Genomic DNA, 18,459 nt, shown 5'->3' with positions numbered 1-18,459 from the left:
ATCCCGCAAAGGGTGGCCGCAGACAAAACGCCTCCAAGTCGCACTGTCACCCACCATTTGACTACCCTTCCCCCAACTCACCCTCCCCTCCCTCATATACCTCTCACCTCCATCCCTCCACCTCATCCTTGGTCTACCTCTCCCTCTCCCTCCCTCCACCTCACCTACATACACCCTCTTAGTCAGTCTTTCATTCTCCATTCTCTTCACATGTCCAAACCACCTCAGTGTATTTCTCCTAATCTTCTCAACCACATCCACATCCACCCCACAGTGTTCCTTCACTTCTTCATTCGTCAACCTGTCCCTCCGCGTCACTCCACATTCTCCTCTCAAGTAACTCATTTCCACTGCTCTCGCTCTTGACTTGTTCCCCTCTTGCAAAGTCCATGCCTCGCTTCCATACGTCAGTGTAGGGATCACAATACTATCATGCAGTGACTTCTTAACTTCTATACTCACCTCCCTATTTCTCATCACTGCTTTCAGTGTGCCAACAACCTTCCTTCCCTGCTGTACCCTTTCACGCACTTCATCCCCCAAAGTTCCATCCTTACTCATCACACTACCCAAGTACTTGAATGCACTCACATTCTCCATATCCTCACCATCCAACCTCACTGCACACTCTGTGACTTCATTCCTCTCAAACACCATAACTTTACTTTTGTTTACAATTACTTTCAGATTCCTCCTCCTACACACTGTCCCAAATTCATTCACCAAACCTTGCAACTCCCATTCATCTTCACTCAACAGTACTGTATCATCAGCAAACAGCAACACCGGAAGCTTCCAAATCTCACCCTCATTCATTAGAGCCACCCCCACATCTACTGCCCTACCCTGCACCTCCTTTACAACCCCATCCATGTATAAATTAAACAGCCATGGAGACATCACAGAACCCTGTTTCAGTCCCACATTGAGATCAAAGAACTCACTCAGCTCACCATCCACTCGCACCGTAGCCCTAGCTCCCTCGTACATGCTCTTCACAGCACTCAGCAATTTCCCCTCCACTCCATATATTCTTAATACCTTCCACATACCTTTCCTATCTATTCTGTCATAAGCTTTCTCCAAGTCCATGAAGGCAGCATACACTTTCCTTCCCTTCTCTAGATAATTCTCCAGTAAACATCTTAGAACAAATATCTGATCTACACACCCTTTTCCCTTCCAAAATCCCCCTTGTTCTTCTCCAACTAGCTCCTCTGTCATATGCCTAACCCTATCAATGAGTATTCTACCATATATTTTATCAGTCACACTAAGTAGGCAAATACCCCTATGGTTACCACATACTTCTCTCTCTCCTTTTTCTTTGTATAAAGGAACAATTATACCTGATTTCCAGTCCTCTGGAACCCCTCCCTCTTCCCAAGCCAATCTACACAACTTCCATATCCAATCCACAACAATCTCACCCCCATACCTAAGCATTTCACCACACACTCCATCAATTCCTGGGGCCTTTCCCAACTTAATCTTCTTCATCGCTTCCACTACTTCCGACCTACTGATCTCTTCCTCCCTCCTCTCATCTCTTCTTCTCCCAGCCATTCCCCAACCACTTATACTCGCACTGCTCTCACTCTCTACATTCAACAAATCCTCAAAGTGCTCCTTCCATCTCCTCAGTTTCTCTCTCTTCTCCACCAACAATCTATTATTCCTATCTTTCACTCCCCTACTATTTCCCCTTTCACACTGCCTTACTTTTTTATTATTGCTTTTCTCAATTATTTTTTGTAAATAGCTAGCCATATCTGACAACATCTCCTGGTATTCATCATCATTCCATGCTCTCGTCTTAGAGGGAACATACACTACCACCATATCTCTCTTAACATTCTGTCCAGTTTCTAATTTCATATATATCACTTCAGCCCTGCCTTCTCCCATTTCCACAGTATCTACATTTATGTTGTTCTTCACTGTTATCATCACTCCTCCTCCCGTTTTTTCTTTTCTGTCTTTTCTCCACAGTTTGTATTTACCATCTCCCAAATAAACATCAATATCTTCTCGTAATTTGGTCTCTACAAAGCACATGACATCAGGTTCATGTTCTCTCAAGAAATCGTTAATTTCGATCCTTGTCGATATGAAACCATCAACATTAGTATATATCACCTTCAAATTATTTTTGATGCTTTTTATACCCTCTTCTTTCCTACTCTTCGACAGTACCACTTCCTCAACTTCTGATCTTTCACAGCCATCCCCCTTAGTTTCCTTCATTTGTATTTCCCTAAATACCACTTCCTTACATTCATATCCATCACTCTCCAAAAAAAAGTATTACATTCTTTCTCTGTCCTCTTATCATTTTTTTTTCCTTTACTTCTTCCTTCAATGATTTTAAAACCTCTCTTTCTTCTTCATTCAAATCTATTCTTAAAATATAATATTTTCCACCCCTGCTTCTTTGCTTAATTTCCAGGTCACTTTAAATATACCATCTACTTCACTTTCTGCTGACAACTTGACTCTCATTGGTCTTGTTTCCCCTTTCTTATAAGGCCCTGTTCTCCCTACTTCTTCAATTTCTTTTACCCACTTGTCTCCTTCGGGATCAGTCTTGCCTAATATTCCTCTCACCAGGTTCGTGTCTTTCTCGAGTCTCACGGATCTAACCTTCTCTTCCTCCTCCTTGTTTCCAAATATTACCACGCATCTGTTCCATTCTACAGTTTGTCTCACTATTTTCTCTTTTTTCTTCAGTATTTTCACTACATTTTCTTCCAATTTTATCTTGTTCATTTCTTTCTTCCTGGATGATTTCTCTTAAGCTGACCACTTCTTTCTGTTCTTCTTCTACGTGTGCCCACTTTGCCTTATGCTCTTCCAATACACTGCTCACCTTCTCCGTTTTATTAGTACTCTCTTCTAGTTTTCTCCTCAATTCAATATTTTCATGGTTCAAATTTCTTATCTCCTCATTCGCTGTCTCATTAGACTGGATCAGACTCTGTATAGTAATCTCCGTATTCTCAGACATCTTTTAACTCTAGATTCTCCACTTTCTTTTGAAGTTCACTAATCCTCATAATCAGTGTTTTAACCAGATCCATGACATTAATATTTCTCTCAAATCCTGGAAATTCGAGTCCCTCAGTGTTTACATTATCGGCCATGTTTGAGGTTGGTTAAAGTACCACAACAGCTGTTACCGAAAATACTACAAACATTGATGTATACTCTTGCCAATAAATCTTTACATTTTTGGTAGTCTATATTAACTTACAATATTTTAAACTGAAAACAAGACCATAGGAGACAGGACAAATATAATTCCTGAAAACTACTTAAGGTTTGCAGCGGTGGCTGAGCCTTGGCCTGGGAGCATTCAAGACACGTCCATTCGCTGTGGCAGTTTGCTCGTGTGTGTGTGTGTGTGTGTGTGTGTGTGTGTGTGTGTGTGTGTGTGTGTGTGTGTGTGTGTGTGTGTGTATCCTTGCTACTACTGGACACTTTTCACCTGTGTATCGTTGGTGAAGCCCCGTGTGTTGTAAGAGATAAATAAAGCTGTATCTAGCCCCTCAGGTCAGAAAACTGTTTAAGGCTAAATAAAATCATCAGATGACAAAAACAAAGTGAAAATGATATCCCCAGGCTTAATATGTTGATGTCTGTTTCTTTGTATCTCTGACTCAGGTGGCAGCAGAGGTGGCAGCACCACTGTCTCAGGCAAAGAAGGTGACAATGGTTAGCAGTGGCCAGAGTGAGATTGGTGCAGCCAAGCTCACTGGGGAGGTTATGGAGATCATCACCCGCGTCCCTCACATGGTCAAGGGCATGACTGGGGTCGATGTCACCAAGGTATGTGTCAATAGTGGTGTTTGTGTTGAATAGAAGTGCCAAATCAAAAAGTAATAGAATGTTGTGAGGTAATAAAAAAAAAAAATCAGTAGGCATATAAGTACTCAAGTTGCTTAAATAGGGAAATACAGATATAAAATCAATAAAGTACTGTACAGGATTGCTAAAATATTTACTGCATACCATTGATTTTAGTGGTGAGCACAATTGCCATATCAGAAGGCAGTTAGTAAATGCTAAAAATACTAAATACTTATATATCTGTAATATTGTTAAAGTATTGATGGCCTCCCAGTGATGGTGTTTGTAGTGAGTACAGTTGCCAAATCAAAAGGTGTAAAAATTTTGTTAAGTATACAAAGTCATGGTGGCATGTAGAGGTGTGCCGGTATGGAATGTAGGAGGACTACTGGGCCTTGGTAGCAGGCTGTGAAGCCTATGCCCAGAATTGGACATGTTAAAAAAAATACATATATGTGTTGCAGTTATACTACACAAAAAGTAAAAGGTGCTATAATATTGCTAGGTACTCAAAGCTATAGTAATAGCTAGGAAAACAATGTCATTATGGTGTCTTTGGATAATATTTTAAATAATTTTTTACAGGTGTTTTTATTTGCTTATTATTATTATTATTATTATTATTTTTTTAGCATTTCAGATTACAACCCATTCTCTTTGATGACATTTTATTATATTAGGTTACCACCAGACAGTGTTATTCAGGTTTGAAAGGACCTTCAATAGTGAAGGGGTAATTGAAAGCAAGGCCTAACCTCTCCAGTTCAAGAAAATAATCCCTAATCTCTCCATTTCAAAATGTCTGTTCAAAGTTAAATACAGTAATCTCCGTACTATCCAGACGCCCACTTTCCGGACACCCCACTTACGTGACATTGTGGGCCTGGACCTTCGGAACCCAAAAATGGCCAAAAAAAGAAAAAAATCCCCCCAAAATCCAAATTTTTTCCCACCCGTAATTTGAAATTGCCACGCAGCGCCAAACAGCTGTTTACACCACGGCCCCTTCACCCCTTCCTTTTTCCCCCTCCCCCCTCCCCTGTCAGGGTTGCCATTTGGTATTTTTCATTACCAAATATGGGCCAATTGGGTAGTGAAAAATTTGTTTGGTAATGAATCAGAATAATGCATTACCAAACGGATTTTTCACATGGGTGAGGATACACAGGATGGAGATGGTGGATTGTTTGCTCTCTCTGATTAATCTGCTAGCCTACATAGCGTGAAAATAATCAACATGCTCTTAATTATAAGGAGAGTGATTACATGTATTTCCACTTGTATATATAATTAGTGAAGAATAAATGCTAGCTTTACATATTAGGTAATGAAAAGTTAAATTTGGTAATGAAAATTGAGGAGTTTGGTAATCTGGCCGAATTGCGATCTGGCAACTCTGTTTCCCCCTCACCAACAGTTACTGCCTAACTTCGATCGCGAGTAGATGCTTATCGCAATGGATGCCACATGTGCTCATTTTTTGTGAATAAACAGTGAATAAACTGCAATACCTCGTCAATAGACCACATGGGAATTTACAGTTTTGTGCAGTGTTAAGAAATTAGAATTTAGAGTGCAAGGGATTAACTGTGGAGTGCAAATTGGCAGTTGAAACTAGCATTGTGCAATTAACAGAATGTGCAGTGTTAAACAATTATAACACACAGTTCAAAGAATTACTGTACGTGCATCAAGAGCATTTCACCACTGCCAAAGCCTTAAGAAGGCGGCCACAGACGTGCTGTAAGTACCCTGGCTGAGGTACAGTCACTTCTGATTCCTCATTCTTTGGTTGCTTATTTCATACTTTATGTCCATTATTGGTGTGAATAAGGTCTTAAATAGCTTTAAATAGGTGCTATGCATGTCTGGTAGGAAGTTATTTAGGTGGCTTTGAAAGTAAGGTTGGGTTAGGGTCCATAAGTACCAGTCCAGGAGGCAGGGGCCCACTTTCTGGACGGGACCACTTTCCAGACATGCCTTTGGCTCTATTACATTGGATAGTGGAGGGATTACTTTATAATCATCTGGTGATGATGAGAAAAAATATAAGTATGTCATTGTGTTAATGGAGATAAATGACCAGGAACCATAATGTGCAATAATGGAAGCATAGGGATGAGGAGGTAAAAGGGAGACCATTTGTGTGAAGAAAGGTGATTAAGTGTTTTAGAAGTGGGATTTGTTGACTGAGAAGTGAGGGCACAAAGGGACAGTGTTCTTAAAGTGTGAGAATGCTGTTTAATATACAGTAATCCCATCACTATCCGATGTAATGAGGAATTAGAAGTGACTGTACCTCAGCCAGGGTACTTACAGCATGTTTGTGGCCGCCTTCTATAAGGCTTTGGCAGTGATGAAAATACTCTTGAAGCACATACAGTAATCCAGTGTTGTGCTGCACTTACAGTAATTCTTTGCACTGTGAGTTATAATTGTTTAACGCTGCACATTCTGTTAATTGCACAACGCCAGTTTCAACTGCCAGTTTGAACTCCACAGTTAATCCCGTGCACTCTAAATTCTAATTTCTTAATACTGCACAAAACTGTAAATTCCCATGTGGTCTAGCGGCGAGGTATTGCAGGTTATTCACTGTTTATTCACAAAAAACGAGCACGTGTGGCATCCATTGCGATAAGCATCTACTCGCGATCGAAGTTAGGCAGTAACTGTTGGTGAGGGGGAAACTGTTGGTGAGTTGCCAGATCGCAACTCGGCCACATTTCCAAACTCCTCAATTTTCATTACCAAATTTAACTTTTCATTACCTAATTTGTAAAGCTAGCATTTATTCTTCACTAATTATATATACAAGTGGAAATACATGTAATCACTCTCCTTATAATTAAGAGCATATTGATTATTTTTACACTATGTAGGCTAGCAGATTAATCAGAGAGAGCAAACAATCCACCATCTCCATCCTGTGTATCCTCACGCATGTGAAAATCCGTTTGGTAATGCATTACAGGTAACTCGCACGGAACACGATCTCACGGAACGCGCTCGCAATTATACACGGTAAGGGCTGGGATACATATAAGACAACGTAAGATTAAAAAACCATCATGAAAACTACAAATTAACGCAGGAGAGGCCTTTGAAAGATCAAATCCTCGAACGTCACCGCGCGCAATTATACACGGTAAGGGCTGGGATACATATAAGACAACGTAAGATTAAAAAACCATCATGAAAACTACAAATTAATGCAGGAGAGGCCTTTGAAAGATCAAATCCTCGAACGTCACCGCAGCGCGCGGTTTGTTTTGATTATGTGACGATCTAGGCGGGAAATTATTCAGTGAGTGAGACATTCCCAAGTACAGTAGCACAGTATTTGTAAGTTAAATATTTAGAGTACTGTACTGTTCTGGTAAGTTTATGTGCAACTTAAAGTACTATTAAATAACGTTAAAGCAAGAAATAAAGTCTTATAACCAGTTTACCTGATAGGCGTCAGAATATTGCCTTTTTTATTTGTTCGTTTTTTCCACAGTACTGTACAGTATTTGTAAGTTAAATATTTACTGTTCTCGTATGTACTGTACTTGTAAGCACTTAAATAAAGTTAAATCATTAAATAAAGCCTTGTAACCAGTTAACCCGAATTATATGATTACCCATGATCGGCGTCGGAATATTGCCTTTTTTGTTTGTTCGTTAAACTCTTACTGTACTGCTTTTCTACAGTACTGTATTTGTAAGTTAAATATTTACTGCTGTGGTATGTACTTGTAAGCAATTAAAGCATTGAATATAGCCTTGTAACCAGTTAACCTGATTTATATGATTACCCATGATCGGCATCGGAATATTGCCTTTTTAGTTTGTTCGTTAAAGACTTATAATAAGAGAAAAATACATTTTTGTCTTGGTACCTTTACCTATTTGCTCAGGTTTGCTGTAATGGTTTGGATCATTTGATGCAATGCAAATTGTAGAAAACTGTGAAAACTTTCGGGAAGTGAACGAAAATCTGGGACATGAGACTGACCTTGACTTCACCCTCTCGTGTGTCATCTGTCAGTTCACCACCTGATATCGTGATGAGTGGATGTACGATTTTTTTGCTCGTGGCCATGCCTAACCACACATAGTTACACCCATTATCTCGACCCAGACAGAAAATACAATCTTTTTCCTCCCTTGCAAAACACAAACAACCACCCTGTTTACGAGACAGCAATATATATTGCGAAAATAACAAGGTAAAATGATAGAGAAAGATGAACATGTTATGACAGAAGAAGTACGTTTTCCCCGTCTGTAAACCTATTTATTTCTGCTTTGTATTCGTAATAATTAGACTTATTGTTAGTTCTGAAACTGCATTACGATTCTATTTTTAGCCATACTCGTGGTGTGGGAGCTGGAAGTTGTGACACAACTTCCTTATTGCTAATCGGACTGACCCTCCACTTTATTCTCCCGTGGCAGAGTCTAGCCTTGGAGGACGTGCAGTTTTCTCATTTAGGACTGAAAATTCAACTCTTTCGCTCCCTTTTCCAAGCATGGGCACAACGATAACGTAAAAAATAACTCGAAACTACCATAAACATATATCAAAAAGGTGAAAATGTATTCATAACATTTTTTTTTTCCAGCCATTCCTAACAGTACTGAAATCATTCGATATCACAGCACTGCATTTCTAAGTTAAATATGTACTGTTCTGGTATGTACTTGTAAGTTAAAGCACTGGTACCAGTTAACCTGATTTATAAGATTACCTATGATCGGCGTCGGAATGTTTCCTTGTGTTTACGTACAGTATTTGTGTGTTGAAGTTTTGCTGTGGAGTACTGTATTTGTGAGTTATAACATTAAATAAACCTTCAAACCACTTAAAGTGCTTTCTAGTGATTACCAGTGACAGATAACAGCAAAACAACACATTTGGGGGGTCTAGGGAGCAAAATATGGAGTAGTTTAAATATACGCGATTTTGCACCTAACACGGCACGGTAGGAACGAAACCCACGTGTTCCGTGCGAGTTACCTGTATTCTGATTCATTACCAAACAAATTTTTCATTACCAAATTGGCCCACATTTGGTAATGAAAAATACCAAATGGCAACCCTGACAGGGGAGGGGGGAGGAAGGAAGGGGTGAAGGGGCCGTGATGTAAACAGCTGCTTGGCGCTGCACGGCAATTTTAAATTATGGGTGGGGAAAAATTCGTTTTTTGGGGGGATTTCTTTCTTTTTTTGGGCCATTTTTGGGTTCCTAAGGTCTAGGCCCACAATGTCCGGTAAGTGGGGTGTACGGAAAATGGGCATTCGGATAGTACGGAGATTACTGTATTCTGGTACAGTACTACCAAATTATTTTATTCAGTGTAGGGGAGCACACTGGTTGTGAAGGGATTGAAAGCTGCATCCATTCCCAGCAGTTTTAATAGTCCCTCCTAGGCAAGCTGTAATCACATGATAGTAACGAGAATTAAAAAAAAAAAGAAAGAAAGAAAGAAAGGAAAAAATACATCCCTGGGCTGAAGGGGTTAATGAGATGTCATAGGGATGTGAAGTTGTAATGTCAAAGATTCAAGATGTGAAGATGAGTTTTGTGAGAGAAGCTCTTCTGGTAAGAAGTTTTGCTGAAGGAAGTAATAGTAGGCTGTATGAAAGTTTTGGCATAGCTGAAAGAGTAGGAGGTGTGCAAGAGCAGCAGGTGTGCTGTGCGGTGTTAAGTGGTTGAAGAGAAACATACGAGGTGATATGGATGTGTGGACTGAATGCAGAGAGATAAACAGTAAGTCACAACTAGTCTTTACTTAAAAGTCTAGAATTTGCAGATGATACTGTGTTGTTGAGTGAAGACGAAGGGGAGGTACAAGGCTTGGTGGATGAGTTTGGGAGAGTGTGTAAGAAACGGAATCTAAAGGTGAATGTAGGGAAGAGTAAGGTGATGGTCTTTGAGAGAGGTGAAGTCAGTGAATGTACAGCGAGGTTGGATGTGAGGAATTGGAAAATGTGAGTCCGTTTAATTACTTGGATAGCGTGATGAGTAAGGATGGAGGTTTGGAGGGTGAAGTGCTTGAAAGGGTGCAGCAGGGAAGAAAGGTTGCTGGTTCCTTGAAAGCAGTGATAAGAAACAGGAAAGTGAGCATGGAAGTGAAAAAGTTACTGCATGACAGTACAGTATTGTGATACCAACTCTAACGTATGGAAGTGAAGCTTGGACGTTGTTGGAAGGACACAAGTCAAGAGTGAGAGCAGTGGAAATGAGTTATTTAAGAGGAACCTGTGGATTCACATGGAGAGACAGGCTGACAAATGAAGATATAAAGGAGCGTTGTGGTGTGGATGTGGATGTGATAGGAAGCGTTAGGAGGAATACACTGAGGTGGTTTGGCCATGTGGAGAGGATGGAGGGTGAAAGACTGATGAAGAGAGTGTATGTGAGTGAGGTGGAGGGGGGGAGAGGGAAGGGAAGGCCGAGGATGAGATGGAGGGATGGGGTGGAGATGTATATGAGAGAGGGGGGTGTGAGTTGGGAGCAGGGCAGTGAAATGGTGTGGGACAGGGCGACGTGGAGGCAATTTGTTTGTGGCCACCCCGAATGGGATTGAGGCGTGTGGCAATAGATAGATAGATAGATAGATAGAAATGCTACTTCAGTTGAAAGTGCTGTTGTAGTGCCACACATTTGATATTCATGTATGTGTTTAGTAGTACTGTAATTTTAAGTTAGATAGGGTGTAACCTGAATATTAGTTTATAAGTTCCTACCCTAAGTAGTAATTCATATATTAATAATTACTGTAGGGTTAACTATTTTTACATGTATGTATCTCTGTATCTATGCAGTGGGTGATGTAATTGTGGATGTTGAGCTATGGGAATTCCTCAGTCAAGCCGAGTAATGAAAGACACATGCGAGCAGCTTATCCCCTCCCTTTATGCGTCGTTGCCGGGCGCCGAGTTTAAACCTTAAACAGAGTAATGATGAATATACAATTCTTTCCGTAACCTAGTTGTGAAATGTTTGCTAATGAAGCTGCTAGAACACAAGTATGTAAGATTAGCAGTCCAAAAGGCCTAAATAATGTCATTTGTGAGGATTTAAAGTTCCATTTATCTTGGCCGTCACTAGATGGCATGAGCTGCTTTCAGATTCAAATTGAAATAGTAATAGAATCAGTATCTAAATTAAGTAAGGATTAAATCCCAAATTTTCCCCAATTCAATCAAAAGTCTTGTCGTCATGGGTACACTGCTAAATGAATTGTAAAGAAAATTGAAACCCCCCATATTTCAAAAACACCACCTCATTTGACTTGAGCAGTGGCGTCCTTTAGTGCCCGACATGCCCCACTTGCTGCCCAGACATCGTGTGTAACAGACGTTCGTTTAGGTGAGTTGTCCACATTTCTTCTTCCTCCCCCTCTTTTTCTTTGTTTAATCCTTACTTATTATGAACTATGAGAAGTAATATTGTTGAGAGTTTAACGTAGAGTGACTCGCTGCTCAGACATCGTGTATAATAGACGTTCGTTTAGTCCCCAGACACCGGCGGCGACGTCAAAGTGTGCACGAGGCCTCCTAGTGGTATTGCCCGTAGACTTTTTTTTTACATACACATTTACACTACCCACGAAGTATTTTACAAACCGAAAGTAGTTGATATGTTATTAATGATCCTATCAAGTGAATTTTTTTTTTGTAAATAAGGAATAGAAATATAAAAGTGATATGTTCTGTAACGGAAAGGAGAAAAATTCAAATTCATTAACTGTTCACTTTCTTTAAAAAAATAGTCAGGAGCGTGGAAGGGAACTTACTGATTGTGAGCAATAATGTGATATTTGAGTTGTACCTCGAGGCTAAACAAGCCCGAGTGATTGGGGTTTTCCTGGTGATTGTATTTCTTTTTTTTTTAATTATTCCTCGAGGCTAGACAGGCCTGAGAGATTATGTATTTCTAGTGATTATATAACATTGTTGATGGTGAACTGTAAAAAAAATACTGATTTGATGTGAGAACCGAGAAAACTATATGAGGAGAATAACTTATATGGGTGAAAGATGAATACAAATAATCATTCTTATTGATTCGAGGCTATGCCAGCCCGAACAGACAAATCATATCCGTAAAAGTGTCCCTGTCTTGAGGCCATTGTTGAGCCCAAGAGTAACGGCCAAAAAGAAAGTAAAGTACAACGACTCCATATCTCGCGTGTATCAAATTGTTTCGTCTGGTAATAATGTTAGAGGAATGATCACCCAAAAGCCTTAGTAACCTTTACAATCTTCTCTCATACTAAAAAGGGTCATGTAATTAAAAATGTTTTTTGTGGAAATTAACAATTATTAAAGTAGAGTAAAGTATATAGCATTTTCTTTTCTTTATTAGTATACCTAATCAAGGAAATTATGTCCTCAAGCCAAATTCACTCCCCTTCCAATTCAAGATTCCTTCGCTGAGGGAACGACAACCACCTGAGGTACCGACTAAATCTAAACTCGGCCTAAAACTACAAACGCTACCACAATTCCTTCTTTTCATAAATATTTATCATCCACTATATTAAGTCAAGTACCACTTGTATATCCATGGGTGAGTTGATCAATACCCACAACAGGTAAGAAAATACATACCCCTATCATCATTACACTGGTGTCAACTGGTGGGATAAAGTTTCAGGTTTTACACTGGTGTCAGCCAGTGGCATAAAAGGTCTTACCACTAGCATCACACTGGTGAATACCGGTGGGACAACATTCATAGCTTTACACTGTAAATGAGGCATTCTTGTACAGTACCTACCCTCGCGTCCAACACGTGTTTGTCCAGCACGATTCGCGTCCAGCACGGAGAGCAAAAAATTAATACGATTTAACCCGCCCCATCCCGACCACTTTCCCACCACTGACTCCCCCCAATCCCGACCATTTTAGGAAATTTTTTTTTTTTGGCTCAAACCTTCGCTTTTGGTGAGAAACATCGAAAATTCATAGAGAAATCGCTCACCTGAGGTTTAAAATACTCATTACAGGTAGGAGTACCTCCTTACCTTACTGGGTTTTCTATCAGGCTGGCACCAAAGAAAACGAGTTCTATGGGAGGATAACTATTTCACACCACTCATAAACGGTATTTGTTTATTTACTTGGTACGAATTTATATGTAGTACAAGAGTATATTGGTTTTCAAGCAGTAATATAGGCATTATAAGCATTGTTTCACTCACTAATACCTGACCTTTTTTTACCACATTGCCTGATCATCATTTCTAACTGTTTCTTCCTCTAATGCTATGTAAAGTTTGTCCTCCACATTGTTATTGATTGGGGAATCACTCTGGCCCTGAATTTCGTACCGCGGCATGACATGGCTATACTGGCCAGGTCACTGATAACAGGTGAGTTGCTGAGACAATGGCATGCAGGGGGGGTGGAGGAGGTCATGCTGGGTAAGGCATTGTCCCTGCCTGGCATCTTGTTGAGGAAGGTGTCAAGTGAATACGTACCAAAAATGACTCGCGAAAATTGAAAATTGTGCAAATTAGGGACCTTGCAATTTTTTCGCGTTTATGTACATCAACGGGATTGGCAGTGACAAAACGTGTGGACGTTAAAGAACATCGATGGGACGCCGCGGGTTAATATGATTTAAGTACTGTAAAACGTGTGGAGGAACTGTATGAAAATGTTCTGGAAAGGGGTGAAAAGAGTAAGACAGGGTGGAAGTGAAGTTAGCAGGGGAGTGAAAGATAAAAATGGTAGATTACTAGTGGAGAAGGGAGAAAAAGTGAGCAGATGGAGAGAACACTTTAAGGAATTGTTGTACATAGAGGATGGAAGTAATGCGAGTATAAGTGGCTGGGGAATGGCTGGGAAAAGGAGGGAGGTGAGAAGACAGGAAGTAATCAGTAGGACAGAAGTTGTGGAAGCAATGAAGAAAGTTAAATCGGGGAAAGCCCTAGGAATTGATGGAGTGTGTGGTGAAATGTTGAAGCATGGGGGAGAGATAGTAGTAGAATGGATGTGGAAGATGTGCAGATTGACCTGGGAGGAAGGTAGAGTCCTGGAGGATTGGAAGTCAGGTATAATTATTCCCTTGTACAAAGGAAAAGGGGAGAAAGAAGTGTGTGGTAATCATAGGGGCATTTGTCTTCTTAGTATAATAGGGAAAGTGTATGGTAGGATACTTATTGACAGAGTTAGAGAAAGAACAGAGAAATTAGTTGGAGAAGAACAGGGAGGCTTTAGGAAGGGAAGAGGTTGTATAGATCAGATATTCATTCTTAAATCTTTAGTGGAAAAGTTTCTAGAGAAGGGAAACAAGTTGTATGTGGCTTTCATGGATTTGGAGAAAGCATATGACAGGGTGGATAGACAAGGATTGTGGAAAGTGTTAAGAATATATGGAGTAGACGGGAAGTTGTTGAATGCTGTGAAGAGTATGTACGATGGTGTGAAGGCTGCAGTGCGTGTGGATGGTGAACTAAGTGAATTTTTCTCTTTGAAAGTTGGGTTGAAACAGGGATTTGTCATGTCTCCATGGTTGTTCAATCTGTACATGGATGGGGTAATAAAAGAGGTACAAGGTAGGGTAGTGGATGTTGGAATGGCCCTGGTGAGAGAGGATAGTGTTTGGAAACTCCCTGTACTGTTGTTTGCAGATGATACAGTACTGTGTTGTTGAGTGAAGACGAAGGGGAGCTACAGGGCTTGGTGGATGAGTTTGGGAGAGTGTGTAAGAAACGGAATCTGAAGGTGAATGTAGGGAAGAGTAAGGTGATGATCTTTGAGAGGGGTGAAGTCAGTGAATGTACAGCGAGGTTGGATGGTGAGGAATTGGAAAATGTGAGTATGTTTAAGTACTTGGGTAGTGTGATGAGTAAGGATGGAGGTTTGGAGGGTGAAGTGCTTGAAAGGGTACAGCAGGGAAGAAAGGTTGCTGGTTCTTTGAAAGCAGTGATAAGAAACAGGGAAGTGGGCATGGAAGTGAAAAAGTTACTACATGACGGTATTGTGATACCAACTTTAACGTATGGAAGTGAAGCTTGGACGTTGTTGGAAGGACACAAGTCAAGAGTGAGAGCAGTGGAAATGAGTTATTTAAGAGGAGCGTGTGGAGTCACATGGAGAGACAGGCTGATGAATGAGGATATAAAGGAGCATTGTGGTGTGGATGTGGATGTGATAGGAAGCGTTATGAGGAACACACTGAGGTGGTTTGGCCATGTGGAGAGAATGGAGGGTGAAAGACTGACGAAGAGAGTGTATGTGAGTGAGGTGGAGGGGGGAAGAGGGAGGTGGAGGCCGAGGATGAGATGGAGGGATGGGGTGGAGAGGTATATGAGAGAGGGGGGTGTGAGTTGGGAGCAGGGCAGTGAAATGGCGGGGGACAGGGCGACTTGGAGGCGATTTGTTTGTGGCCACCCCAAACGGGATTGAGGCATCTGGCAATAGATAGATAGATAGAAAATGGGTGCGTAAGCATAACACCGACGGAGCTCCGAGAAGTGGGCGAAATCCGGCGAGTTCGCCTCTAGCACGATCACCCCCGGTCCAACACAATCATACTGGACATTCCCCTGACGCTGACAGCCAATCAAAACTTCTGATCAAGTAGCCTCCCCTGCTGGCTGTCGTGACGAGATTGTGATGTTGTCCAATGAAAAACGCTTCTGCTCTCACGTGATGTTTTGTTTAAATTTCTCCCGCCACAGCGCCACTCAGTTGCATAATTCGCATTGGATGGTGCTTTTTTCTCGCTGCACTTTCTGCCCTTGCTACTGCATTTTACCCTGCTCACAATGCTTAGGAAGCCTTCTGAGAACCCCAAGAAGCGGCGGCACCTCCCTCAGGCCACCAAGCTAGAATTCATCGTGAGGCAGAAGAATGGGGAGAGGAATTTCAAAGGATTTATGAGGGAGGTTGAGGAGGAGCAGCAACCATTACCCGCTATTGATGCCAGCAGCCATCCTCCAGGGACCCCGTAGGACTACCTACAGTCTCGGATATCACCTTCCGTTCTCAGCAAGCCCACCAACATTATCCTAAAAGGTTAGTTATCATTCATATTATAATTACAGTAGTACAGTACCACCAATATATGTGTAGGTATATGGTAGGTATTTAGGGTGACTTTTCCTAGGGTTGCTGACATAATTTATTTTTCCCCATAAGCTCTGTTGTTTGTCCAACACATTTTTGGTCCAGCACGTGACCCATGCATGACAATATTACCGTGTTGGAAGCGAGGGTATTGTACTCATGGTTTTGGGTGTGAAAAGTAATATAAAATATCTAACCACGGAGCAACTTATCATGATTCAAGACCAACTTTAGTGGGGGAAAGTTGTTAATTCATCAACAAATTAAAAATATTGTAACAACTTTGAATGAGTAGAGCCTTTAATTGGTGATGTTGCAGTAGTTTTAAAATCTGACTGTGCTGGAGAAAAGAGTTATGCAGTTTGTAGGTGAGAGATAGAAGAGGTATGTAAGGACAAGGTAGCCTGGAAACCTTCTGTGATGGTGTGGCCACCCCTCTGTGGGTGAGTTCGTGGAGAAAGCAAAATAGATTGATTTTTATTTGGTGTGACTGTCTAGCAAGCGTATGTGAAGCACCTCTGTAATGAAAATTCCCCGCAGAATAGATAGTTGGTCCAGCAAGACAGAACTGGAGCCAGGATTCTGGGGGGTTTGAATGGTGTGTGAATGAGTGTCTGGCTCATTTCTTTAGGCATGCTGTTGACAGCTCTCCCACTTTTGTACATTGTTTCTGGATCCTATTTCTCCCCATATCTGAAGAAAAAAATATGATTTTATGTTCATTGTTGTGTGCAAACATATGGCTACTTAGGATAATTATATTTTATTACACTTTTTTTTTTCATTCAGGTGTTAATTTATTTGACTTTTTGTGGATTTAAGTGATTCATCATGCGTGTTCACATGTGTGGTACTGATATGTTTGTGACCTACACTGAGATTTTTGAGAGCCTTGAGTGCATAATCTAATTTCAAAGAAGTGTTTATGTTGATGAAAATTGCACCTGTATGGTTGATGCTGGAGTTACTGCCCTATACAGTTATTACAGATTTTACCTCCTTACCACATATTTGTTGTATGATAATTTATTGAGACTTTATTACATGTGTTGACTTTCCATTAGAGATTATTTTACTTAGTACATTTTGTTCTTATATCTGCATATTATATGGTATTTTCATATTGACATATTTACTGTACTTTGTTTAAGAAAGCTCATGGCAGACAAAATGGAATAGCATTATCAACTCATAAGATATGAAGTTAGATAAATGTAGAAAAACCAGCTCATGTAATCTTTTGATATAAGGTTGGGAAGATGATAGTACAGGTAAATGTTTTGATGTATACTGTAGAACCCCTCTTAACTCTGACCTCTCATGCTAGTACCCAGCATTACTCAGACAAAAATCTGGGAGGAAATATTCGCTTGTAGGTATCTGTTTAAAGTGAAAGATTTTCTACTACCTGTTAGGTGAAGATATACAATATAGGAAAGATGTCATCCAAAAAGAGTTTCAGCAATAGACTTAAGTTTACCCTCAGATGCAAACAAGTGTCTGTCTACCCAAGAAAAACTGAAAATCCTTGAAAAGTTAGGCAAAGGGAGTAGACTGTAGCACCAGTCAAGCAGGGCAGTACTCCCAAGGTGGATGGAAAGCTAACAACCGGGAAAGCTGGAGCTCCTGTTTCATCAGCCCTCAGGACTGTCTCTTGACCATCCCCCTTTGCTGAACTTTGTCAGTGTTTCAGTAACAGAGAGTAGGCCAGCATCCTCTCCAATACAAGTTCTTCTATCAATATCAGACTACCTGCACATTACACACTACACTTCCTATTGAAAATTAGCAAAATGGCATCTCAACAACAAGCCTCAGAGTCCTCCCCAGGGGGAGGGGGGGGACCATAAATGCCCCCACCATCTGCACCTCTCCTGAAGATGACCCAGCGAGATGCCTGGAACCACTATCTGACTCATTTCGTCATTTCTGCAACATTTGCAGCCTTTTCTCTAACTTTCTCTTTGTCGAACACCACCTCTTCTCCTTTAAACCTCACCTTCTCTTCCTAACTGTGACTTGTCTGTCCGTGGCGACTGATAGCAAACCCATCTCTGTATCCTCCTACTTTCTCTATACAGGCAGGTCCCGTTATACGACCACTCGATATACTAGAAACTGATGGTACGACCTGGATAAATTAGGGACTATGTTCGTTATACGATCTTGAAAATCCAATGATACTACATTCAGTCTGGGGTGAGGTGGGAGGATTCTAACTCAGTTATCCTAGCAAACGCAGACACTGCCATTTTCTCTCAACCTCGGATAGAAATAGCGGGACTGCTCAGCTGCAGCATTGCCAGACATGCGAAAATTATCGCAAAATGTGATGTTTTGGCACACACTGCGATATGTGATAGCATGCATGTGATAATGTGATAACTTTCATAATGTCATAAGCTGAAAAATAAATCAGGGATTGCAAAATTAACAAGGCTGCTCTAAAACTAGTACAACAATAGAATTTAGTAACTCTTACGATAACCAGTATTATAATCTGTTAGGTACTTAACAATTAAACAAATTCAACA

At 40.7% G+C, this 18,459-nt stretch overlaps 1 protein-coding gene across 6 annotated transcripts in view; it reads left to right on the top strand.

Annotated features, from left to right (window-relative positions):
* Flo1 (flotillin-1) overlaps positions 1-18,459 on the top strand; it is a 283,677-nt gene that overhangs the window by 203,425 nt on the left and 61,793 nt on the right. For all 6 annotated transcript variants that reach the window (XM_080275747.1, XM_080275745.1, XM_080275749.1 and 3 more), the window contains one exon: positions 3,664-3,828. In XM_080275747.1, the coding sequence (XP_080131873.1) occupies positions 3,664-3,828 (165 nt within the window). The remainder of the gene's footprint in view (positions 1-3,663; positions 3,829-18,459) is intronic.

Source organism: Coenobita brevimanus, chromosome 62 (genome assembly GCF_032717465.1).
Source record: "Coenobita brevimanus isolate Jiangsu-jjx chromosome 62, ASM3271746v2, whole genome shotgun sequence".
Classification (NCBI taxonomy): Eukaryota; Metazoa; Arthropoda; class Malacostraca; order Decapoda; family Coenobitidae; genus Coenobita; species Coenobita brevimanus.
The sequence above is the reverse complement of the archived record's forward strand: the minus strand, read 5'-3'. Positions and strand labels throughout refer to the sequence as shown.